The 26025-nt window shown below is 46.1% G+C and overlaps 1 protein-coding gene across 12 annotated transcripts in view; it reads right to left on the bottom strand.

The window, feature by feature from the left end:
* Positions 1–26025, bottom strand: part of ELAVL4 (ELAV like RNA binding protein 4) — a 139656-nt gene that overhangs the window by 6694 nt on the left and 106937 nt on the right. For all 12 annotated transcript variants that reach the window (XM_084785829.1, XM_084785825.1, XM_084785831.1 and 9 more), the window contains 3 exons: positions 16196–16299; positions 2754–2907; positions 995–1220 (listed from right to left, as the gene is read on the bottom strand). In XM_084785829.1, coding sequence (XP_084641955.1) covers positions 995–1220; positions 2754–2907; positions 16196–16299 — 484 coding nt within the window. The remainder of the gene's footprint in view (positions 1–994; positions 1221–2753; positions 2908–16195; positions 16300–26025) is intronic.

The raw sequence follows: 26025 nt of genomic DNA on the forward strand, positions 1-26025 counted from the left end.
ATGGTCTCCACCATTAGGAGCCCGCTGGAGAGGCTTTTTACAGAAATACTACATGTGCTTTCACACAAAATAGAAATTAGATGGCTTGGGCCCTTCATGAAACAGTTAACTATTTCAGAGCCATGGGGCATAGGAGGACATGTGAAGAAGCGGCTTTTTTTTTCTCCCACTGTAGCCAGATGGACAGTTACTATTACAGGGAGAAGGAAGGACCGCCCGTTTTCTCACGTGGGGCCTGACAATGAGGAAAACCCTTCCATTAAAGGGAAGTTGGTACGTGGGCGGAATAAAGCGATCACTTAGAATTTACCAAGTGGAGGTCAAGACTGTGTCTCTCCCCTGCACGACAGAGGCTGGTTAGGGTCTAACTGCTGTCCTGGTTAAAACCCATCTTCCAGAAATGTCCCATGGCGAACTCGTCCATTGTACTAGGGACTTCCTAGGGGTTGGGTACCCAGTGAAAGCACTACTAAAGTATGGGTGAATCTTCCTTTGCATCTTCCAGAGTATGTGACCGAAGAGAGTAAACGTAGTATTAAAGATACTCTCTCCTCCCCTGGATCCCTACAGAGTTACCTAGGAAAAGAGGCAAGAGCAAGTCACTCCTGGCAAGGATCTGCCTTTGGGTCTATCCTGCCCTAAGTCTAAGCTGCTGCATTTGGCCACATGTCAGTGGTTAGTACCATTAAAATGGATTCTTCTTGTCTGGCTAAAGAGAGGTTTTGTTTCTACTAATGAGCCTCATGTTTAACCAGCAGTCGCAGTGACAAGCTAGAGGGGGCCTAGGAAGACGAGCCCCTCGTCCTGTTGTATGGTTTTATAGGAGTGACAAGCGATGCCCTGGGGAAGGCACCACACAGTGAAGGCTTGGGCAGGGCAGAGGCTGTTTGCCTTGTCCCGTCCTTCAGAGCTGTGGGCTCTCTGGTCCATGCACCAGTCTATACTGGTGTTGGTGTAGTGGGTGGTAGTCTCTGTCCTCTGCGGCCATGCCTACCTGAACCTTTGAGCCTGGTGGTGGAGAGGGCCAGGGTAGCGCCTGTTGGGGGACTGGTAGAGCTGGGAGAGCAGGGCCTGGCTGGACTTCTGGCTGGGGTTGTTGGCAAACTTCACAGTAATCGGTTCTGTAGCACCGCTGGGCTTCTGGCCGTTCAGCCCTTTGATGGCTTCTTCTGCCTCAATCCTCTTATCAAAGCGGATGAATCCCACCCCTCTGGAAACTCCTGGGTAAAGAAAAAAAAAAAAGAGCATTTGTGAACAGTGAACAAACAGTCAGCAGGTATCCCTGGGAAGCACCCTGTGGATATTTGGTGGGGACTCAATCCACCTGTGAGGCCAGCTCCCTGAATCACTGCCCTCACCAAATGGCATCTGCGTGCATTTCTTCCAGCACGGCTCTGGGCAGATGTCTACAATGGAGAGAACACAGGGGCATTGCCTTCCAGGCCCCACAGCTGCCCTCCCCAGTCCCATCAACCTTTAGTCATTAAATAACCACTCAACACTATCTAGTTCTGCAAAGTGCTGTTCATACCTCATAACTGGAACTGTCATTTATTTGAAAAGCAACCTCTGACCACACACTGCATCCTTTAGGAACATATTCCGTGTTTCTCTTGAACCCTTTGAATGATGTACTTTATGCCTGCCACTTATTTTTTGTTGTCTTAAACAGAGACAAATAAGACCTACAAATGATCTTTCCCTGGATCTTTGCTACATGCAGATAAAAATCCAGACTTTTCAGGTGAGGAATCTGGCCTCAGATCTCCTATTGACCCTCACACTGGGCACCCTGACCTGCACTGAACAGGTTGTATTCTTTCTGAACATCAGATCTCGGGATATACCATCCTCTATACGTAGACTGCTCTAACCCTTCTTCCCCCCAACCCCGGAAGCAGAATCATTCTCCAAAGCTCTGATCCAAAATTGCCTTTGCTATGGAGTTTCTCCAACAGTAGCCACCAGGCACAGTACACCTTCTTCTGAACTCTCATGGGACACTGGGACAGTCCCTGGCAAGTATCTGTCACACTGGAGCCATGTGAACACAGGCTCTGTGTCTCCTTTATCCTTGGTCCTGAGCATCTCTCTGTGCAGCGTTGGAGGTAGAGTCAGCACCAGTGGGAGATGGCATCATGAATCAAAGAGTAAACATGCATGCTCATCTCTTTTCTTGCATGGGGTGGGGGATGGGGGGGTGAGTGGTGGGTGGTGGTGGTGGGGGAGCGCATTTCAAATTGGGATCAAATCAGGCACAGACAAAAGACAGTGCCACTGACAGTGCAGCCCAAGCTACCTTACATCTCTTACATCAGAGTGGTTTCTTGCTTATGGACAAAGAGCCCTAGGATGAGAGGCTGTGCCCATACTCCTGCCCTGTTGATTAGTGGGTGGGAAATCTGACTCCCTACTTCAGATGATTCCTGATGTGTAGAATAAGGCAGCTTGACGGCCCTTCTAACTCTACATCGCTGTGATCTCGAGGTAGAGATCACACTCTGGTTGAAGGCTGAGAGAGACTTTGAAAGCCACAGAACCCCACTCCCAAATCATCTTTTACAACCATGTCCAGTAGTTTAAGCTGTGGAGCCTCTGGCTTCTCCAGATGACCCATTCAGGTAGCCCATGAACAAGCATCGGAAACCTGCCTGTTCAGGCTCTACACTGTCACCTTCGACAGCCTTGAACCCAGTTCTGTGGGTGCCAGGGCACAGATACACAGGGAAACCAACTACAAGGAGACACTTAACCTGTGACTTGATCAACCAGGATACGTGAGGTGATGATGCGACCGTATTGCGAGAAAAGCTGCTCCAGCTCCTTCTGGGTCATGGTCTTGGGAAGGCCGCTGACGTACAGGTTAGCATCCCTGATTGAGGCCGAGCTTGGACGGGCATAGGACACCTAGGGGAAGGCGAGAGATGCTAAATACGTGGCGGGCACTCCTCCTCAGAGTGGAGACTGAGGTAACAACCAAGATGACAGTCCCTGGTCTGTCCTCAGGACCCATGATTCTTGTACAGGAGTAAGAACAGGAGAAAAAGAGATGAGTGAAAGGAGAGGTGTCGACACAACCTAAAGCAAACGCGCAGACAAGGGTCTCGAAGCGCAGAACAAAATAGCTACTGTATGGCAGCTGGTAAACGCAGAGCTACCCACACACAAAGTTCTGAAGATTTACCTCCTGGATGTGGGAGTATAGATGATTTACTGTATCCAGCACATAATAATCTTTGAATAAACCAAAAAAAAAAAAAAAAAAAGATCATGAAATTCTGCTCTGCACATTCCTCTCTGTGCCGTCCTCCCCACCCCCACTCTCCACCCTAAGCATAAAAGTGATCAGGTTCTCTGTAAGATTTTTTTTTTAATGTCCCATCCTTTGTGTTGGTTGCTCCAGTCTGTTCCCATGAGGTCTGCTCTCACTGAATGACAAAGTGCTGGGGAAATGGGGTTGAATGAACATCTGCTTGTTAAACTCGATGTGTGACCTTGTTGTCACATCTGCAAGGACCGGTTGCCTCTAACTTTGATGCAGGGCAGATAAAACCATAACAAACAAAACAGGGACACGGTGGACAGGAAGGAGGGGAAGGACAGTGGGAGAAAAAAGAGAGCCTCCTCGCTGGTTATAATAAGCTTGACTTTGTAAATTTGTCCTCCCAGATCTCTCAACTGCTTTTTTTTCCTCCCCAAAAAGCTAACATAGAGTTGTAAACAGATCTGAGATTCCATCTGCAAGAAGCCAACTCTTCAGCAGTACACATAAGCAAAGCAAACCCCAGCAGTCATTAATTTTAGACTTTCATTTACTTATTTATTTATTTTTTTTAAAGAAAACAACATCAGACATTTGAAATATAATTTACAGCTAGTCTAACAAAAGCACTTTCCTGCTAAAGCTATTTCTGGGGCGGTTATGGCTCAGAATAGAAGATGAAAACAGTCATTTCAGAGTACATCTGACAACGGTGGACAGGAAGGGACCTATATGCCTGAGCATTTCTCAGCTGGCAGTTTTATTTAATCTATAGAACAGATCCAGAAGACCTGCTAAACCCATTAGGGTGAGAATGTGCACATGGGCGTGTGTGTGTGTGTGTGTGTGTGTGTGTGTGTGTGTGTGTGTGTGTATGTTACGTGTTTATGTGTGTCCATAAATGCATAGTGCACAACAAATGGCACCCTAAACCAGACATTTGACATTAAGAGCTAAAGCTTGAGCAGCAAAGCTGGCTTTGTTTGTGAGATCTTTAGGCAAAGAAAGTTAAGTGCAGAGAGGGGATGAAGGGTGAGCAGACCCCTCACTTGTGGCACATCCCCCTTTCTATGGCAGGGACACTAGGTCCCTTTATGAGTTCTATATCTAAAAATAGATGTTGACTCAACAGAAAATGATGTGAATGACTAATCTGCCTCAGTAGCCTCCTCTCACTGATGGAGCCAGGCAGCTGCCTTCAGCATCTACATCTTCTAGAAACCTGTGGGTGGCCTAGGGGGCCTCTGTACCTGCCACATCTTCCCAGCACACGGCAGAGAAGCGGAGCGGCCTCTGCATGGCGTGTCTCTGTGTGCTTTTTGGGACCAGAGCTGAAGGATCAACACCTCCATATAACTGTCTGGGCGGGACTCTACACCGCAGAACGAGCTCCTATCCCTTGTATCTTAGGGCCAGGAACAGGTTACAACATGGCAGAACTGTTTCCCACTCAGGAAGAAGCAGTGGTAGGAAGGAGGAAATCTGCCCACAGTGAAAAGGCTTTACCTGTCTCACCTTGCCAATTACTGAGGTTACCTGAATACATTTGTGTTCCCTCAAAGTTCAACCGCCCCCACGGCATACATTCACTGGGGGTTGGAGGGTGGGGGGAGAGGGCTGGATCTCGCTCTTAAAAGGGCTGAGCTCAAATGACACCTCCTTTCGGCATTCTTCTCTGCCTGGCATTGCCTTACCCTGAGATCCGTTTTAGTGGCGCACTCCTTTTGTCCTTCTCTCACCATCTAGTCCCGTGGTTTTCTCAAGGTGTGTGTACATATACCTGAGTTATGTCTAGGGCTCAGTGTCTCAGCAGAGAGCCTGAGACCTGCAGAGGGCACAAAACACACTGAACAAAAAACAAAACAAAGGAACCCCCAGAGCTCATGAGGAACGAGGCTGGTGTTTGTGGTTCTTTGGGGGTTCATTATAGCTTGGTTCCTCTACTGAAATGGTCACTGAGCCAAGCACCCAGAATCACAGCTCTGTGTCTTCGCTAAGCGAAGAAGTAAGGGGATAGGCTTCTTACTCTAGTGTCTAAGGTTGGAAGGACCAAGAGAAGTTTGCTTCAGAGCAAGATATCACCTCACTCAGCAGACACTTCTGGAGGATCTACTCCGTGCGGTGGGAAAACAAAACAGAACAACAACAACAACAAAAAAAAAACCAAAAACCAACCAAACAAAAAAAACCACCAAAAACCAAAAACAAAAACAAAAAACAAACAAACAAACAAACAAACAAAAACCCGGCATCTTGTTCACCTTCAACAGAGACAACAGGTACCTCAGAGATGTACTAAAGAAATAAAGAGTGAGTAGGAGAACAGGTGAGCAAACACAGCGAGCCATTGTCACGAAGTCACAAGATGTGTGCCATGCCAAGTCTTTATCTCAGTGTGACTCAAACACGGGGGAGGGGTAAGTTGAGCCTTAGAAAGACGAGGGAGAAGATGGAGATGCAGTGAGATTGGTGGTAAAAGATGATGAGCAAGTGGTACCCTGGTAACAGCCTTCTGCTATGAGACAGATGAGATGATGGAAGGTCAAGGGTTATACAATGCCCAGCAGTGTATGCTCTTCACTATCCAACAGCTGCACAACACATAGCAAACATCTTGACTTCTACTGGTTTGAGGCAGCTAGAGCTGAGGTCCAGAAAGGAGCCTGTTGGAGTCAGACTCTGTTGGGTAAAGGGACTTGGCACTGGAAAGCCGACGACACAATCAAGACCATTTCCCTCAAAGATGATCTTGAGTCAGAATCTCCCTGAGCTCTGGAGAATTACGGCTTTAGATTCCCCAGAGACTGGCCCAGGCAAGAGATCTGAAGGGGAGCAGCGTCTGGGTCCTTCTCTCCCTACCTAACCTCTGCTTAGTTTTCCTCCTTTATTTAGAGCCACAGCCTATCGTTTCTTTTAGCCCATTGTGCAAGGGACCTCTGAGAAGAAAACTGACCAAAAGTGGTAGGAAAATGATTTGCTCAATCTGGCATCTGAACGTTCATCTGCAGACCTAAAAATTTCAAGTTTCCTCAAACATCTGTTAAACCGCAGCAGAAGGACTGCAAATGTCGGGCCCTTTGCTACATTGAAACAGATCCAAAAAACAAAAAACAAAAAATGGTGACCTTCAGCTCCTGAGGAGGGACTGTACTGGTGGCATGTTGACCCTCCTGAGCTGGTGGCCTAGAGCTCAGGGCTCCTAATGCTACAGACAGTGCTCTGGAGACTTCCTCTTGCCTCAAACCAGCAGTATCTGGCTCATTTCACTAACCCAGAGTCTCTGCTGAGGAGACTGGCATTTCTAGGCCAGCACAGCTCTTATGCTAGGCAAAGCTGTGAGTGAAGAAGCCACTCCTCTTCAGGTGTCCGTGGCCCAAAAGGCAGGTGACTGACTGCTGACTTAACAGATGATGTGAACAGAGATCTCCAGCATTTCTACATGCCCAGGCTCTCTCTTCCTCTTGAGCTTTCAGTCTCCCTAACCCACTACAAAAAGGATACAATAACAACAAACTGCTGCTAGAAGTGGCTTTGAAAATTGGAGCGGGGGCAGTTGGGGCTGGGGCTGGTGGAGAACCCAGGAAGGGCTGGGCATCTGCAATGGATATTTCCGAGAACACCAAGTTCACAACCAGCTCCTACACTACCCCTGGTCATCCCTGGCTGCTGCAAAGCTCCTCTTTCTAGACCTTAGGAACATCCTTCCTGTTCTTATCAGCCTTCATCCTTGACAGGTGCTGGTTAGAATGCTAGGCAACCTCATTTTGAAAGAAGTGTATACTTATGTTGCTTTAACTGAAATTGATATCCCAATAGAGAATGGAAGTGGGTAGAGAGGTTAAGAACAGTTTCGGTGTTGGAGAGCTTTAGATATGATTCCTGTTCCCTCTCCAGTTGTGGTGACTCTGTGCCTTTCTGAGCGGCATCGCTTGAGTAACATAGCTCAGGAGCTCTCTAAAGGAGCCTCTCGCGTGCGTGATTCCTAGGCACAATGACCGGTCCAAAGTAAGTGCTCAAGAAACCATGACGTTGACATGGTTGCTATGTAAACAGGGCTTATTCTAGACACTGGGGAGCAGAAATGCGTACACACAGGACTGCTAGCCTAGCAGAGGAGACACGCACAGCTTCATAATTTGAAGATGAAGCTACAGATCCCCCCCCCCTCGCCCCAGTCTGTTGTAACACCCTATTCTCTGAGTGAATACAAACTCCCTAGAGCAGGCAGGTCTCCAGGGAACATTCATTCTAAGGAAACCAGGAGAATGGCAGCAGAGAGCCGACTCGGGGGCTGCTGAGCTTCTATGAGCAAGCCCTCCCAGGGACCTGTAATCCCACCTGTGGGAGCAGGGAGACCAGAAAGCAACCAGCTGGCTCCTGGAGACGACAGCTTTGCCTGTGAACACTCGTTTCCCTCTGTGCCTGTGGACGCAGCCCTCCTTACACACAGGACAGCTGCCTGCTTTTGTGGCTTCATCTTTTCTGTTCCTCTCTGCACCTGCCACCCCAATACATGCTATTCTAAAAACAAATACAAAAACAAAAAACCAAAACCCAAAAACAAAAATCCACACTGGGGGTAAAAACCTCATGGTAACACCTCATGTGCAGTTGGGTCCTGCCAGGTTTCCCTGCTCGGAACTCTCCAATGTGTCTTAAAGACCTTGAGATAGAAGTCCAAATCCTTTACCTCAGCATTCAGAGCGTCTGGCCCAACCTCTTCTCTCCCGCTGATCACCCATCCATGTGCACCCTAGTTCAGACAGAGATGCGGTTGCAGGCTTCTGGATATGTACGGAAAGTTTCTACCCCACGCCTCTGAGTTTTCTGTTTGTTTACTGTCATGGCAAATAAATTCCTGATTACCAGTCTAGGCCTGGCTGTGTTCTCCATGAGGCCCAGGCAAACGTGACTATTCTTTCCTTGAATGCTACAGAAAGTGTCTGTTTCATGGCCACAGCTATCATACCCTCCCCTCGATCACAGCCATCTGTCCCTGATACCCGACCTGCTCCATCAGGCCGCACATCACGGTGATCTCTGCACACTCACTTTCTTTCCACCTACTTTCAGAGCTTCACTAGGGCAGGAGCTCAATCGAAACTGAATGCATAATTTGCGTTAGTGAGTGGACTTCACATGTGTTCCCGGGAGCTGGCTCAAAGGAAAAGAGCCACACAGTTGGGGAAGCATCTAAGGGGACCATACATAAGCATATCTGATACATAGTAGGCCCACAGCAGGCCCAGAATGTCTTTTTAGGAAAGTTGTGATGATAGATCCATGTGCCTTGAAACTTCCTTTTTTTTTTTTTTTTTTAAAAAAAAATCTATCAGACTGTGTTGGAGAGCTTTAGCTGTTAAAGGTTTGGCTCACGACCAATAGAGAATAAAATATAAAATACTCTATCAGACTGTCAAAGGTGCACACTTAGTATGGCGCCCTCTCTGTCTGCCTGGGTCCTCTAAATGGGCGAGATGTGGGAGAGGTTCCTGGTCGCGATTAGGGGGAAGAACAGATGCCAGCCGTGGAGCTGCAGCTTCCTCTCCGCTAGATCGTAACTGCTGCCTCCTGCTTCATGGAAGACTGGTAGGAGGAGTGCTGTAGCCATCTGGAAACGCCACACTACTTCCTCCCAGCCAGGACTTCTGACTCTGTCGTCTGTGCCTTAGTTAGACTCAAGAGTCACTCTCTTTTAAGGCGTCTCCAAAGCAGGCGGACAGAGAAAGGGCTCTACCCACTCACTCACTCTCTGCATTTCTCTCCTTCACTTCAGGGGTAGCCCTACCCATCGGCTCTGGTGCAGTGACATCAAGTACTTAAGCCCAAGGTCGTGCCGGCTGAACTGAGACACACTCGGATATGACTCAAAGTTCTGGGATCTTTCCACTGGGCCACACCAACCTGCACAGTGAAATCAAAGCCACGTTCTTGGCACAGACCATTACTTTTCTTGGGAAGGTACCAAGTTGGAATGGCCACGCTGTAATATTTTATTAGACTATTAGATCTGGCGAGAACCATCTTCCGAAGAGGACATAGATCCGGAGAGGGAAAGTGATGCTGAAGGTCATCCCACAGAGTTTTATGACAGCTGGGGCCTGACTGCCTTAACTCAAACTTTTTTTTTGAATGGAGAAAAAGGGGGGAGGACAGGGAGGGATAGGGGCTCTATGGTGTTGGACAGACGGGTCCCTTCACCCCGGGCCTTATGGTTACTATGCAGAACTGATGCTCCACTCCTAATCCTCAGGGCCACAGATGCCCTAGGCTGACATCATTTCCACAGAACGTTCCGGGACCAGGAAAACATACGATACCCATCATGTCCGATGGTAGCTACCAGCTACACAAAGTTCCTAGCGCTTCGAACAGTCTGAGTGTGACTAAGGAACTAACCTTTTATTTAATGAACTCCATGTGGCTGCTACATTGAACTGAGTAGCTTCAGGCCCAGAAACAATGCAAAGTTGTAGCACACTAGAGCTAGGCAGGCATACAGGCTCATCTGGTTAGAATTCATGCTGGGACATCATCTGGACATTAGAGTGACAGGACTCCTTAAAACAGGGGGATGAAAATGGGACACAAGACACCAGGAGACTTGGGACAAGAGAGGTCCACTGTTTCCTCCAATGTGGAGATCTCTCTCTCTCTCTCTCTCTCTCTCTCTCTCTCTCTCTCTCTCTCTTTCTCTCTCTCTCTCTCTCTCTCTCTCTCTCTCTCTCTCCCCTTCTCCCCGCCCCCCACACACTTCTTTTCCACTTGCAAATGCCCTCAAACTCTACCCTAGCCTCTCTGAAAACTAGAATGTGCCCCCAATTTGTACTTGTGCAGCTTTTTTTTTTTTTAATCCAGACCCAGGACCCAGAGAATGACCTTCAAGATGCTGGGATCATATCAAGTTCAGTGGGCTGAGGAGGCAGAACTGTTTCTATTTCCAACCCCCCTATATCTCTATGTATTCAAAATAACTCACTCAAAGAAAGTTAACACTGTACCTGAAATCAGAGCAGCCAAATGCACTCTCTCACTAAAGATGGAGTGGGCTGGCACATCTGGGCATCTCCAGTTTCAGAGGCCCTATCTCTGGCCTTGTCCTTGGGGCTTTAGTGACCCAGAACCCTGGCTGACCTTGGCAGCAAAGGGCTCCTGCACTCTCTAAGGTGCAGCCATGATAGGGTGGGGGGTGTAGTGCCTTTTTATTATTAACAAGACAGAGGGAGGCAGGCTATTATTTCTGGGTGGGGTGATATCCGTCAGCAAAAAAAAAAAAAAAAAAAAAAAAAAAGATCTGCTAACTCTCCGGGAAGCATTAAGAGCTGTGATAGGAGAAATAATTGCTTATGCCAAATGCAGAGAAAAGATGCCTCAGCGGAAAGGCAGGTGGATAGCTGAAGAGGCTGGGAGGGAGGAGGTACTGGTGCCTCTGACCTCTGGCAAGGGAAAGAAGCCAGTGGGGTGGGATGGGACCCGGCACTGCTAGTGCGATCAGGATCAGAGTAAAGAGAAAATGTTGAAATCATTAAGGAGCATCTTTCCAGGAGAGGCAGAATAACCAGTCCACTTCCTCCCTAGAGGAGAAGGGAGGGTCCTTCTGAAGAGCTCTCTCTCCCAGCAGCCTCGTTCCTAGTGGGCTCTCTGAAGACATGGGCTGCTGCCGAGTGATAAGGCACTTTCCTTACTTCCCACCACTGTCCAACAGTGTCAGCTCTCGGCAGGGGGGGGGGGGCTCAGTCAGAGTGGCAGAGGCAACCTCTTACTCTGAGACCTGATGCTGAGATTGTTCATACTGTAGTTTGCACAAGAGCTGTGCTCTGGACATGTTTTACTATATCAAGTTGTACTTTTGTCATTTGACTAGGCTTCATGACTAGAAGGAGTCATAAGGTCATTTATAAACAGATAATTCAACGAAGAAAAAACCCAAATACATATATACACATATACCACATTCATACAAACACATTCCATATTACGCAGCAAAAAAAAAAACCCACCAAAAATAAAAACCCAAGAGAGAAGCTTCTTAATAATTATTAGTCAACGAAAGCCAAAATCTAAGGCTGATTAACCTGCCACAGCATCCCACAAAATGTTGGTTCGTGGCCCAGCACTAGACAAGATTCCCACTTATATCATGCACAGCTCCCTACCTCCCCTCCAACATCCCATGGGAACCCATGTAGCCTTCGAGCACTGTGTTATATCTCTGAAGCTTGCACATCTAAGTGCGTCCCCTCCTCCCCAGGAGTGAACCTACTGAGGCAGAGCAAGCAGTAAGCACACTTCTAATCTTGCTTCTCACACTTCCGGTTAAAGCCTGCAGAGGAACCCCATCACTGAAAGGGTTAGCAAGCGTGATCGCTAGCCTCCAAATTCCAGTTAGACCACATTTCACCCAAGCGTCCCACGGTAACTTGAATATCAATCAAGTTCTCCTGTTCTGAGGGCCCTTCCTTCCTTTTTTCGCTCTTTCTCTCTCTTCTCCTTGTGCCCAGGCTGACCTGCCTCGGCCCCCTGAGTGCTGGGATTACTATTACATCCAGCCCCAGTTTTTGTTTGTTCTTAATTAATGTGACAAGGAGCTGAAGCAAAGGTAACTGGATTCAATTGAGCATTTCCTAGTTAAGAGGCTGGGTGACAGTGTGAAATTAAAAGCCGTTCTTCCAGAGTCGGCTAGGATGGGCATCGGTTGTTAAGGAGTATCAGGGAATCATTTCCAAGAACCCATGGCCTGTTCTCCCGGTGTTATCAGAGTCTTGTTGGAGACAGGTGGGGGAAAAAAACCCCAAATAGCTCCTCAAGCCCCAAGTGAGGTAAATCATCTCCCCCGTGGCAAAGCCCATGATCCATACTCTATTGCCCCATGAAGCTCTTGGCCCCGAGAGATTCTAGGCCATTGTCATCTGCGGTTCACTTAAATGGGAGGCCTTACAGCCTGGAGAGAAGCACTCGAGAAGAAGCTGTTTAAAGTCCACTGTGTCTTCAAGTTAATGGCCAATGTCCTGAGCCATAAGTCCACGTATGAAGAACCTGGAGGAAGTACACAGCCCATTTATTTGCTTTTTATATCTTCTTACCATGCCAGGGAGTTAACCCTTGCATGTGCAGAGCCAAAATACCCACCCACACACCCTCACACGGCTCACACGCTGCTAGGCAGTTTGACATTCCAACACTGAGGACCCACTGCCAGAGAATTCTTTTTAAAGTTTTTGAAAAACACTCTGTCATTTACCCACTCTGTGATCCTGGGCCTGTCTGCTGAATTTCTTCAGGCCTCAGTTTCCTCACTAGCATAAAGGAGATAATGGCACCTTCTTACTGGGCTAATTTTAGAAACAGAGCTGATGTGTTTCCAGACTACTCCTGGAATAGTTGAATAAAGATTAAGTGTTAAGAAGCGTATAGAAAGATTAGAGTCCTATTGGGCACAATGTAAACACTCAAAGTAAGCTACATTACTGATGTTTATTTCCACTTCCTCTCTGGCTCCGGTTGTCCATGCTGAAGTGACAGCTGTGTGGCCTCCTGGTAGAATCTTCTTCCTGGAAACAAGTCTAATCTACAGGACAATTCCTTTGGAGCTCATCCACACCTATTCATGGCAGCTGCAGTTCACAAGCCAGGCCCTTGTGAACTCTGGCCTTGCTGTTCACATGCTCTCAGTGTTTGTATGGGCCCCTTACAGGCTCAGTAGTAAAAGGAAAATAGGTTATTGTTGACAGAAAAGCATCTTGGGTGGACACCTCCTCCTAGTAGGCAGGTAATGGGACATTCACTGACATCTAGCAAAAGCAATGGCGCCGTATTTAAATGTCAGGTTCAGAGGTTAAAGACCGATGTACAAAGGTCAACTGTTATTTCTATTCTGCGTGGTTTTGCTTCATAATCCTTCCTTTGTTTCTGTTTCTGGCCTCTAAAGTTGGGAGACCTGACATAAAAGATATCCACATCTCACCACGCCCACCTGTAATCCCAGCACTCTGGGAAGTAGAGGCAGGCAGATCGCTGTGAGTTCGAGGCCAGCCTGGTCTACAAAGTGAGTCCAGGACAGACAAGGCTACACAGAGAAACCCTGTCTGGAAAAACCAAAACCAACCAACCAACCAACCACCAACCAAACAAACAAACAAAAAAAGTAATAAAAAACCAACCAACCAACCAACCAACCAATAAACCAACCAACCAACCAAAAAAACCCTGAATTAAACCCCTTTCATAATCAGTCGTCGTCATCATCATCATCATCATCATCATCATCATCATCATCATCATCATCATCATGAGATTAGCTGCTCTCCTTGCCCTTCACTGACTCCCAGCACCAAAACTATCTCTGAGTCTAATAGTTAACCTTTAACCTTTATTGTCCAGGGGTCAGCTCTTGGCTCTCTGGCACTAATATTTTTGTATATCACACTTAATGTGGTGTGCTTTCTGGGTTATCAGAAATGTGACAAAGAGCACACACTTGACCAAGTTTGTCAGCTGTAGCAGACGGTCCCAAGAGCGCTGTCATGCATGCTTCCAGAGACGGTATGTGCGGTTTGCTGTTTGTGTTGCTGTTTATTTTCGCTTCCAGATTGACAAGCTCTCTGTTCCTTCATGGGAGTCAAGAGGAAAGAGCTAAGTCTCATGTCACTTATCAAAGCAAACTAAGGCAAAAGAGTAAACAGTGGCCTCAAAGGCCAAAAAAAAAAAAAAGCAATTTTAAGAAATTAATAAATAATGAGACCATTAGCAGCACACAAAAAGGGTTTGCTTTTTTCCCCTTCCCTTTAATATGATTTTTACCTTAAACACTGTGTCCCTTTAGGAAAGGGAAGAAAAGTTAATAAAGAAACCTATCAGTCAAACTTAATTTTTCTTATGGCAAATAAACTGCTTTAATGAAAGGTCTGAAATCCCTAGGTTTGCACATTAAATTTTCATTCATAGTAGTGAATGGAAATTATTGATTCAGCAGTGGCATCGTGTGTTTTGAATCCTACAGTGACTTAGGAGCCCACATTTCCGCTGGGTGCAAATGTGTCAGCAGCATTTTGATGCAGGGGAGCCTGGGCTAGGTGGGTAGGGGGGCGGTGGAGAAAAAGATACAGATACGGGAAGGAAGCAGAGCAGCTCTTCATAGAAAAAATAATCAATGTTCCTTGTCTCCAAGATCCATTTAGATAAAGCATCTGACTGCACAATGGACCTCAGGGACCATTCTGGGACTAGGAGAGCTGGGCCCAGTCAGTCTTTGGGGGAAACTGCAGGATCTTATGGAAGACTTAAAAAAAAAAAAGGCAGCTTGATGGCTGGTGATTTGATCCGAAGCCATAGGAAAAGGGTTTGGGTTTAAAGAAAACTGTAGAGGAGAGAAACGTACCTTTCTCAGTCAAGGTCAGCATGTCCGCCAAGGGAAAACTAAACACCTGACGTTCTAATGCTGAACTTGAACACACACACACACACACACACACACACACACACACACACACACACACACAATCAAATCCACAAACAGCTCTCAATGAGACAAGGCCTTAGAATCAAGAGACCAGAACACGTTTCTTGACTTAAAGTATGAAAATATGTGTTTTTCCTTTGAAAGAGATTAATCTTTCTGCCTCTCTGAGGATGATGCCATAATTAAACAACTTTTATTTCCCCCTTAGAGAATTCCTAGGAACTGATTCTAAGCCTTGTCGGAGGCAGCCTAAATCAGGCTTATTTCGGGGGTTTTTGTGTACTACACAGACTGTAGGAGAACAGAGAAAGCAATAATTTTTTAGAAATAATCTAAACACAATTGCAAAAATAAAGCTGCTTAAAAAATGAAAAATAATCAACCAATGTGTTCCAAAAAGAGGCAGGTTCTGTTGTTCTTGTATCCTTCCAATGAGGATTAGCTTACACTGCTCCTCTCTTTTGTTAGCCTGGATGTCAGAAAAGTAGTTTTGCTGAACTGAAAAGTTCTAGTTTAGTGTTTTCAGATGCGGAGGGCTGGTGCCATCTATAGATTTCCATTCTGGGAGAGGTTTCTCTTTTGTCCTACTTTGCGTCAGACCTGCTGTCGTGAGGATAAGAGCGCCCAGGAGACACTTCCCTGCGGTTTAATAGGCTATGAAGGGTGGGACTCATTAATCGGCTGGCAGCTGCCCCTAAACAGGATGCTGCCTGGAGGTGGGGGAAGAAGGGAAGGAAGGCTGAGGAGCAGGCAGCTCCATCCAGGAGACCACCACCAGATACCTACAGGGCGGGCAGCGTCCTCCAGCCCCAGAAACCCTGGAGGCACAACCTCTAGGTTACTGATTTCTATTCTGAGATGTTATTTGTTTACTAATTATTTTTAGACTGTTAGATTACTATTTTTTGTCGTTCCCTTACTGTACTGTTATCAGTTTAATTGTAGCTGTCCTTCTTTCGGCGTTGGGTTTACTTGCAGCGGACTTTCTCCGTTCTCGTTCTCCAATGGCAGGTCCCTAGTCATCCATAAGCAAACACCGCATTGCTCTCTCAGCCCACGAGGTCTCCTGACTTGGTTCTGCCTGCTTTCATCCTCCTCATCTCCCACCATCCCAGCTTAGGGCCACAGTATTCATACCTGGGACGGCTTTCGTGCCTCAGTTTCTTCCTTCAGCTTGCTTCCTGCCATTAGTGTAGAGTCAGGCTGGCAGGTCTTCTTTGTGAGTCCCAGACCCCACATCTGCCTTCTGGATTAGAGCTGCCTTGGCTCCTGGTCCCTTCCCTCCACTCTTCATACCCACTTTACTATTTTGTAATCCTTCATGTCGGTTACAGTGCAGTACAGTACAGTCAGTAAATGTTCTTTGAGTAAATGAAGAACGCCACGTTGGGCTCCCACAAGCCTGGGTTTACTAGACCACAGAGTAAAACGTCACCAGGGCCTCCTGAGCCAGAAGCCAGCGTGTCACTTCTTACCTTTATGGTTTTGGTCTGCAGTCTGAGTCCATTTAAAGTGTTGATGGCCTTCTCTGCATCCTTTGGATCAATATAGTTAACAAATCCATACCCTAAACTCTGTCCTGTGGAAATATTAAAAAAAGAGAGACAGGAGGAGAGAGAGAGGAAGAGAGAGAGAGAAGAGAGAGAGGGGAGAAGAGAGAGAGGAGAGAGGGGAGAGAGGAGAGAAAGGAGAGGAGGGAGAGGAGAGAGGGGAGAGAGAAGAGGGAGAGAGAGAGAGAGGAAGGAAGGGAGAGAGGGGGAGGGAAAGAGAGAGAGAGAGAGGGAGGGAGAGAAAGGGAGGGATGGAGGGATGGAGGGAGGGAGAGGGAGGGAGAGAGAGAGACAGAGAGAAGAAAGGGAGAGGGAGGGAGAGAGGGAGAGAGAGTGCTCAATATCTTTACAGAAGCAACAGTTCCCACTGTAGTGTGTTAAAACCCTCCTTTGCTCTGGGACTCCTTTTCATTGGGGTTCACCCTAGGATGAGGGGTTTCCAGTTCCACCAATTCTCATTCTAGGGGTGGGCTTTGAATTCACAGGAGCTCTCACCATCCAAACCAAAACCAGTAAATACTCTTGAATATTCACACCCAATATATACAAAGGGCAACATAATCAGGAAAATACAGCACCAGGGAATATAAAGACAGCAGGCACAGTTTGTCAAAAGAGACCTGCTTAGAGTCTTGGCATTTGGGTCTTTTTGGAGACAAGACATCTCCCTGATCTTCTCTCTGGAGATAACAGCACTTACCTCTGGCAGATTCTGAGAGAGTTTACTGAGCTAATGTACACAAAATGCCCAAAACGCATTGCCTAAACCATAGTAGGTGCTCATCAAAGGGCAACTTTACTGTGCTCAGTCCTGTGAAATTGGGACAAGTGCTGGACTGAGCCGCTGTGTCTACTGCCTTGGCCATGCCAGCCACACCCACACACAGAGGGGTGTAGTAGGATGCGAGCAGTCAGAACTGGAGACATTGTTTAGTGAAGGATGGAGGAGGCATGGCCAGAATTCAGAGCAGTTGCTACAAATCATTCTTTGCCCTCACCATCCCAGGAGCCCAAGGAACAATAAGACAAAGAAAGGGCAAAGGTTTCTATCAGAAAGAACGGAGAAGCTCCTACCACAAAGGGGAAAGCACAGAAGCAATCCGCAAAGAGGGTTTAGCTGCCTTAGGAGGAGATGATATCAACTTGTCTACAAAGAGGTAGCAAGTGACAGGGCTCCCCCCCTAAGTGAAATAAAAATAATGTACTTGCGATCGTGCCACTGATTATAAATAGTCCATCAGCTCTGCCATGTGTCATCAGCCAGAAATATCATTAGGAAACTTTACATTTTCTGACATACCCTTTAAGAAACACAGCGCTTGTGGTGGCTGCAAACCAGCCTGAACTTCTCAGGCAATGTTATTGATTTGTGGGCGGCAGCAGAGCCGAAGGGGAGGAAAATGACAGGACGTCACACGTCAGGGAAGACTGATTACATAAAGCTCTCTTTAGCGTGCTGGGGCCGGGGCTGGGAGATAATACAGCAAAAAGCCTGCCATGTCCCGGTGACAGGAGCCCATTTCAGCAGCCAAAAAAATGTTTCCAACAGCTTCTGTTTTGCTGGTAAATGTCTGTGTTTGTGTTGGTTGTAGGAGGGAACCTGAGAAAACAAGTTGGGTTCTGGATCAGAAAATGAGTATTTTTTTTTTAATTGTTATAGGACAGAAACAAAGAGAACAGAGAGGAAACCCAATGACGTTTGCTCATCCAATGAAAGCCGCCAAACGCCAACATCTTCCAGGGTTGAACGGGAAAGACAGAGACAAACTTTGATAGAAAGGCTCATCATGAGCCAGAATTAGTGACCTGGGAGGGAGGAGAAAATGTGAGGCATGGACACGCTCCAGCTGCTGCGACCCTTCTCTTTTTGTTTTATCCTGTAAGGTGGTGTGTCTGTGAGTCCATGTGCCTGTGTGTGCCCGTGTGTGTGGCCATGTGTATGTGTGTGTGTGTGTGTGTGTGTGTGTGTGTGTGTGTGTGTGTGTGTGTGAGAGAGAGAGAGAGAGAGAGAGAGGAAAGATGTATTACAAGGCCCTGCCATATGGTCTCAGAAATTCCATTTTGCAAATACAAAAATAAAAGAGACTAATTTCATTGGTTTAAAAATATAATTTATCCTAAATCTGTCTCTACCTCATCAAGACTAACTAAATTCACCTAATTAAATCCATTTTCATCATGCAAATTTCTCAGTCATATTTATCTTGCATATATAATATTCCTATAATAACTTTTAAAAAGCTAGTCATGCACCAAGTTGGACTGTTTCTAAAAGACATTTTAAAGTAATTATTTCTATGACCAACCTGCTATAGGAGTTCTAGGAAACCAGTTGAGTAGGTCATTTTCTAGCCTAATATGATTTACATAAAATTAAAACATATAAAAACACAAATAAAACTTTCACTGGTTAACTACTAACAGCAAACCTGACTCACTCTGAAAAATTTTTATATTTTTCATGATGGTGAAATATATGTGTAGTGTATGTCCCCCTTTGTAAAACTACACCTATGTTAATGGGTATCAAAATAGGTAAAGTGAATACAGGTTTTGCACTCTAAATTTAGTCTGTTTTCGATTTTTGCTTCTGGAGGAAGGAAAAGTCAGGCTTAGGTCCCAGGAGGTTCTGAAGGTCAAGCGAGGGAAAGGACTCCAGTCCAGCCCCACGTGTGACATCAGCCCACCATCCTACACCATTGCCCAATCAACAATCACCCTGGCTCCTGACTCTATAATTAGCTCTGCTGTGCTATCATCACCTGTCCCAGGTTTAGAGAGACTTCATTTAGCATCCAGGATAAAAAATGCTTCAGGGAAAACCAAACCCCAGAAGAATGTAATTTCACAAAGGAAGATTTATAAAACAAACTGTAAACTCTAGGACGGAACGCTGCATTGCAGGAGAGGCCAGCGACAGAGGAGCCTGCCTGTGAATGGAAGATAGGAGGCACACTATAAAACTACCTGCAGTGAGCCTGGTTCCTGCACAGGCTTTCTTCACCTAGGCCTCCCAGCATCACAGGAGTCCAGATATGTCTGATAAAAATGCTTCATGGATCTAAGCACCTTCTTTTAAAAATGCCCTGGGGAAGATAAAGTTCCACAGCAAAAATTATTAAAAATTCAAGCTACGCTTTTTTTTTTTAAAAGGAACTGTTTTAATAGTTGGGGAGAGTAAAATGAGCAAGAATTTTGTGGTTTAAATTTTGGTGGCCGTACGATGACGGTGGATTTTGGTTCAGCAGTTCTATATTTGAGCGTACGCAGAAAAATATTAATGGAATACATTCATAAAGAGTGCTAAAGCGTTTTCCATGGGGACCGAGAGAGTTGCCACACTGTGAGGGCTCAGGAGACACAGCCTGGGGCCTGGAACATGTGTCTGTATGTGTCTGCAACCTATATATGACAGTCATTTTCTTTTTTTCTCCTTTTTCAAATAGTGGTATCTTCTCTCTTTGTCAATGGTAACAAAAATTGGACATACAGGTATGGCAGTAACATTTTAAGAGTAGAATATGAAACTTTATTTTTGTTCAAAATTTATGCTTACTTTGATTGTAAGTTGAACAGCTACCCAGGGTCTGCTTACTAAATTATCTTTATTTAAGAAAATAAGTTAGTGGGAAGTGAGGGCTGTCTCTAAAATCTCAGGCTGTAGTATCTGGCTCCTTGATGCCCACATGTGATCAGCCTCCAGCAACCCGGTCCAGCTGGCCTAGGTGGCATGGACAGAAAGCATTCTAGGTAGTTTGGGATGGAAACTTAAGAATTCAAAATGTAGTTTCCGCGAGAAAACTGTATGCATAACAGGCACGGCTTAAAGCACGTCACTTATTTTGGCTTTTTAGGTTTTGAAAAGCTGTTCTCCTAAATATGAACCTGAGTATTTCTGTTTTGATAAAACACGGGCATTTGCACACACGGAAAGAGAACATTTCCTCTTACTATGTGTCCTCCTGCTATGATAGGGAACATTTCTATTCGGCTATATAGATTTTATATCCAACCTGTTCCAAGCACTCGTTTTCCCAAGAATTAGCCCGTGAAAGATTAATCCCTGAACACAGTAGGTCCTCAGCAAACGTCCAGGCGGTGCGAGAATCATCATACGTACTTGTACTAACCCTACGTGTTCTGCACACTTGGACGAAGAAGCAAAGATGGAGTAGCTGGGGGATTAAGTTCGCATTCAGGAAGGAGAGACCCTCGTCAACACCCATGCCAGGGACCAGGCACGTATAAACACACTGTGTGGAGTGGGCTCTCCTCAGATGCACACCCAGGGACTGACAGAAGTCGCCCCAACCCAAGCCCACTGTGCTTCTGAGTACACAAAGTGCTTTCCTTGCCCTTCCATACTACATTTGATTTTCACAGCAACTCTATGCAAAGAGAGAAAAGCATCATTTTACTGAAATTGAGGGAACCGAAGGTCAGAGAAAATTACAATTTTTCCCAACATCACGAAACTGAATTGCAATCTAGATCTGAGTAGGCATTTGTTTGTGTGTTTTAGTGTGTAGGGTAAGGTAGTGAATGATTTGGGAATGGCGGGCCACAGTCCTTGTCAAGACAACCATGCCATTGTGTGTCAGCCAGAGACACTATCTGAACACAAGGTGGCTGTGGTCCAATATAACTTTATCTAGAAAAACAGACAATGGCCCAACATGGTTTTTGGATGGCAGGTTGCTAATCTTTCGGGTCTAAACCCTGTTTGCCACAGTCACAAATGCCTCTTTAAAGTAAGATGTTCCTAAGAACTGAGTTGTTGTTGTTGTTTTTTTTTTGACTCATTCAAGAAAATATTGTTTTGTGCAGTTTGTGTTAAGTATTTATACTGCATCTGAGTTTACTGCATAGAAACTGTCCAATCACAGCTCATTAAAACTCCTTGTTTTTTCTGGACTTTGTCTGGTCTTCAGGGTCCTAGGGTTATTCTGATCTCATGGCTGACAGCAGCAGCAGAAAAGCTGGCCAGAAGGAGCCTCAGCATTTCTGCACTGCCAACTTGCACACTTTGCTCTTTCCTTGTGAGAACCACCCTGCTCCAGAAACCTTACACTGGCTCATCTCAGCTGCAGAGCCCCCGAGGGGGCAGCCAGATGGACAGTTGCTGTTCATGAACACTTTAGAGTCGAGTCAGGGATTTTCATGGCCATCAGAACCCCTAGCTCAAGCTGAAATCCTGTTTTCAAAGCACGTTGGTAAAAGTCCCCATTTGTCACAAGATCACCTGCCTGGCAATAATTCACACACCAGGTTAGCAGCATTCAACCCCAAATCTCAGGCTGATCATGCTACCAGTTCTGATACGTCTCTCTCTGAGTCTGTCTGCACATACCCGAAGGCAGAGAGAGCGTGCCTGCTACTGCGTGTGTAAACCTGTGTGTGGCTCATAACTACACTTGCTGTATAACCTTGGCTAAGTCATTTAAGCTTCCTCAGCCTGTCCCCTTGTCTAGAAAAAGGGAGATAATCCTTTAATCCTCATAATCAAAGGATCACTGTGAGGATTATATGAACATGGGGACTAATAGCTGTTATAATTTATTCAATGACACTTTGTGCCAGGTACTGTGCTAAGTGGCTTATTCATGTTACCTCATTCAGTCTCATGGGAAATGGGCATCTTTGGGTTCATGGTGCACGCATGGAAGAATGAAATTGAAGAATTGATGAAATAACCTGTCGTTGCAGGGTCCCAACTTGCATGAACCCTTTTAGCGGCACTCCAGCTCATGCTTTCTCTCCATAGTGGCTGCCTTCAGCTCAAGTGCCTAGAAGAAGTCTGGCATCTGGAAAGTCTCAAGGGGCACATTTGTTCTCACTGGGACGGGGGTAGCATGAAGTCTTGAAACTGTAGTTGTGACCCCTCCGTCATACTCTGTGGATATAACAGTGTTGGTCAGCCGGAAGCTCAGCTTTTCTATTGAAAAACCCAGTGTCATCACAGCCAACAGGTCGGAGGAATTCTTTCTTTTCTTTCTTTCTTTTTTTTTTTAAAGATTTATTTATTTTATTTATTGCATATGAGTGCTTTATCTGCAGAAGAAGGCATCAGATCACATTATAGATGGTTGTGAGTCACCATGTGGTTGTTGGGAACTGAACTCAGGACCTCTGGAAGAGCAGGCGGCGCTCTTAACCACTGCGCCATCTCTCCAGCCCCGGGAATTCTTTTCTTTCGGCAGTTGACAGAGTTGCCCTAGACCAAGCATTGCCGCTACTTCAAGCACAGTCCCTGTGGCAGCCTTACCAGCATCATCTAGGGTCTGTGAGAAACGCAAACCCTCAGGTCCTATCCCAGACCTCCTGAATCAGCACCTGCGTCTCAACATGATCCTTGAGGGGGTCAAGTGCTCACTGAAGAATGAGGCGCACTGGCAAGTTGGATTAGATGTGGGTCTCAACCTCAGTTCTGAATACTGTTGTGTGACCCTGGTTGTTTATAATTAACCTTCCTGTGCCTTGGTGTCTGGGAAAGCCAAACACTTAGTGCATGGGAACAAGGAAGGCAAAAATCCCATGACAAAATTCCCAAGTTTTCCTAACATATCCTGTCTTTTGGTCACCGAACTTCACATTCCTATTTTGACTCTGTTTTGGTATTCTGATTTAGAAGATAACATTGATTTTCTTCAAGGGTCAAGAAGGAGCTTTATAAGTGACAATTTATGTAAAGTGTCTGGCCTTTAACAGGCCCTCCTCGGTAGGTATTGCTGTTTATTTCTTTTCTCACACCCCGTTGGGTATTACTTTTCACTGGTGACTAGGTGATGTTATTTTCTCCACGAGGTCCCCCCCCCCAATGGAGGAGAATGGCTCTGAGGCTCCTCTTTTACACTGGAGCAAACAATATGCAGTAAGCACCCAAGTTCTCGTGGAACAGGCACTCTCTACAAGCTGGGCACTATGGGTGGACCCTGAGTGGCTTTAAGATTCTCCTTATGTGAGGAGTTACTCTAAGAACTAACAAAAGCCCACGATAAGCAAAGCTATACACTGGACACTAATTCTGACTAAGCAAAGTAGGGAAGGATTCCTGACGGAAAAGGCATGTAGAGGAGCTTTGTAGGATGGATAGCATTGGAGAGGGTTTACCCACCAAAGTGATGACATCCCAACTTGAGCACTGAATCTCAAGCCCAAACTTATCCCATAGGCAATTACTGGGCACCCACACTGGGTCAGGTACAGTTATATTCCCTGAAAACACAGAGGAGACCACCACCACCACCACCACCACCACCACCACCACCAACCCCTTGTTCCTGCTATCACTGAATCTGCATTCTGATTGAGAGTAGGGAAGACAGCTAAGACAGATAGAACATAAAGTTTGTCAGATGACGGTGAGTTCTACGGAAAACATAAAGCAGAGATGAGGGAACAGCAGTGCTGGAACATGGCTGCAAATTTTTATTGGGGTGGTCAGAGAAGGCCTCACTACTCAGGGGACATAAAGATGGAGACTTGAGAGAAAAGAGGTAGACAGCCCTATCGGAGGGAAGGGCATTCTAAGGAGAGGGTAGCTCATGGCCAAAGGCTCAGAAGCAGGAGTACGCTCTGTGCTGGAGAATACAAGACAGGTGAAGGCAATCCATATCCCTCTTGTCAAACGACTGAAAACAAGAGCAGACACTGCAGCATCTGCGGCCGACAAAGACACTGTCAAACCCACGCTGGCCTTCCCTCTGACTAAGAAAGCCCTTTAAGCCCACCTCTTCCCCGTGTGTACGTTTGTAGGTAAGAGGGTGTGGTGTGTGTGTTTGTGAACATGCTCATGAAATCCTTCATGTTGCGCCACAGGAGTCATCCATTTATCTGTGCTCTTTTAGGCTCTCGTACTGACTTGAAACTCACAAATAGGCTTGCCTGCTTGGTTAGTAAGGCCCAGGGAGCCACGCGTGTCCACCTCACCAGCACTGGGGTTACAAGTGTATGCTACCATTCCTGGCTGTAGATTTAAAAAAAAAAACATTGATTTTTGGGAATCAAATTCAGAGTCTTGTGCTTGCAAGGCAAACACTTTGTTACTTGAGCTATCTCCTGAGACCTCAAACCTACAACTAAATGCGTTTCTCCATCCCCCATTAGACTGGGGGCAACTTGAGACCAAGTTGATGTCTCATTCATCTCGGTCCCTGGGACCTCAAAGAGTCCGGGCATCGCTGGTTAGCCAGGAAATATTTGCCGTGTGCGTGAATCTATGACAGTGTTTTCTATCTTCATGCATATTTACTTCCTCTTATCCACTCTGCATCTCCCATCCACCAAAGGGAAAGGGATTAGGAAGAGAGGAAAGTCTCGCCCGTGCCTGGAGGAAGTTTGGTAAGAGGGCAGGAACCAGAACTCACCACACAGCCTCAGAAGACCTGTGCATATTTAGCCCACAGGAGAGAAGACTCCAGAGATGCTCCAGCAGCTCACACTTGAAAGGCTGTCTGTCACAGAAAGCCATGGGGTGCACTTGCTGTGACCCCAGAAAAGAGAGCAAGGATCAGGCAGAAGTAGTTAAGTTAGGGGGGCTGTTTGGTTTAGCCTGATGTAAGAAAGAACTTTGAAAGAATGCTTTTATAAGGAGGTAGGGGATCGTGTGACATATAAACAATGAGACCTGTACACGCAGGGGGCGGAGCTACCTCTTCCCAGGTGAGGCTAGAGCAGTCAGCAAGACGGGCCTGTAAGATCCCGTCTATTAGAAGGATCCAAAGGTTCTAAGTTATATTTCTCTCTGTCCCGATGCTCACAACAGTTTCAGTTCGCCTTGATTTCTAAGGGAGAAAATAGGGGATATTTACTGAGCATTTACTATGGGGTCAACTGCTTTTCTTTACGGGGCCAATCTTTTCAGTTCTGTGAAGCAGGCATTCCCAAGCCTGGCTGTGTGGCTAGAGGAGAGCAGCCAGCCCCTCTGACTCTAGAGCTACTGAACTCCTGCTGTGGGTGGGTTCTTGAACACGTGACGATTCGCACTCTAAACATCTGCCCTGACGTACCACCGTGTGCCCGAGAAACCCCGGGTTTTATAGCACCAAGTTTTCATTCTTTCTATTAGCTCCCATCTCCCAGCTTGGCTGTGTCTGTCAAACGGGATCAGACAGGATTATGGATCGCCATTTTTTGGGAACAGACTGTCATACCCATAATCTTAAAATCTACAGGTGCAGGAAATGAGGACCAATGAAGAAGCCAGGGCTCGTGATGTCAGGCCAGGGAGTTAACAACGCGAGGTGACTACAGTTTAGTGCTACAATATTGAGGAGAGTCTTTTTTTTTTTTTTTTTTTGAGGGATGTGATTCCTGAGATGAGACTAATTTGAAAAGATTGATGGGAAGTATCCAGGTTGCAGGCAGAGAAGGACACGGGAAGGATGTGACAGTATAAGCACCCATGCCTCAAGGGCACATCCTCAAGGCCACTGTTGTTGCTGTTGCCCTGTACTGTCACTGCTGTTTCTAAGTTGAACTCATTCTCAGAGATCTTCCTAGACCTTTGGCAGAGAGTCAAGAGTCATCCAGAAATAGGAAGTCTTGAGTGGGTCTGTTTTCTGTAAACGCTGTTGAAGGTCTAAGACCCAACCATCCTTATTCTGAATTCCCAAAGCATTTAATATTACCTTAAGCCAGTCTGAGGTTATTTCCAAAGGCTACATTCTGGATTCATAAGTAGGTGTCATTTTGTCATTTCTATAAGTATGTGGCACCAGGACAATAAGCAAAGCAGTTCACACACACACACACAC

Source organism: Acomys minous, assembly GCF_964271855.1.
Source record: "Acomys minous genome assembly, chromosome: 6".
Lineage (NCBI taxonomy): Eukaryota > Metazoa > Chordata > Mammalia > Rodentia > Muridae > Acomys > Acomys minous.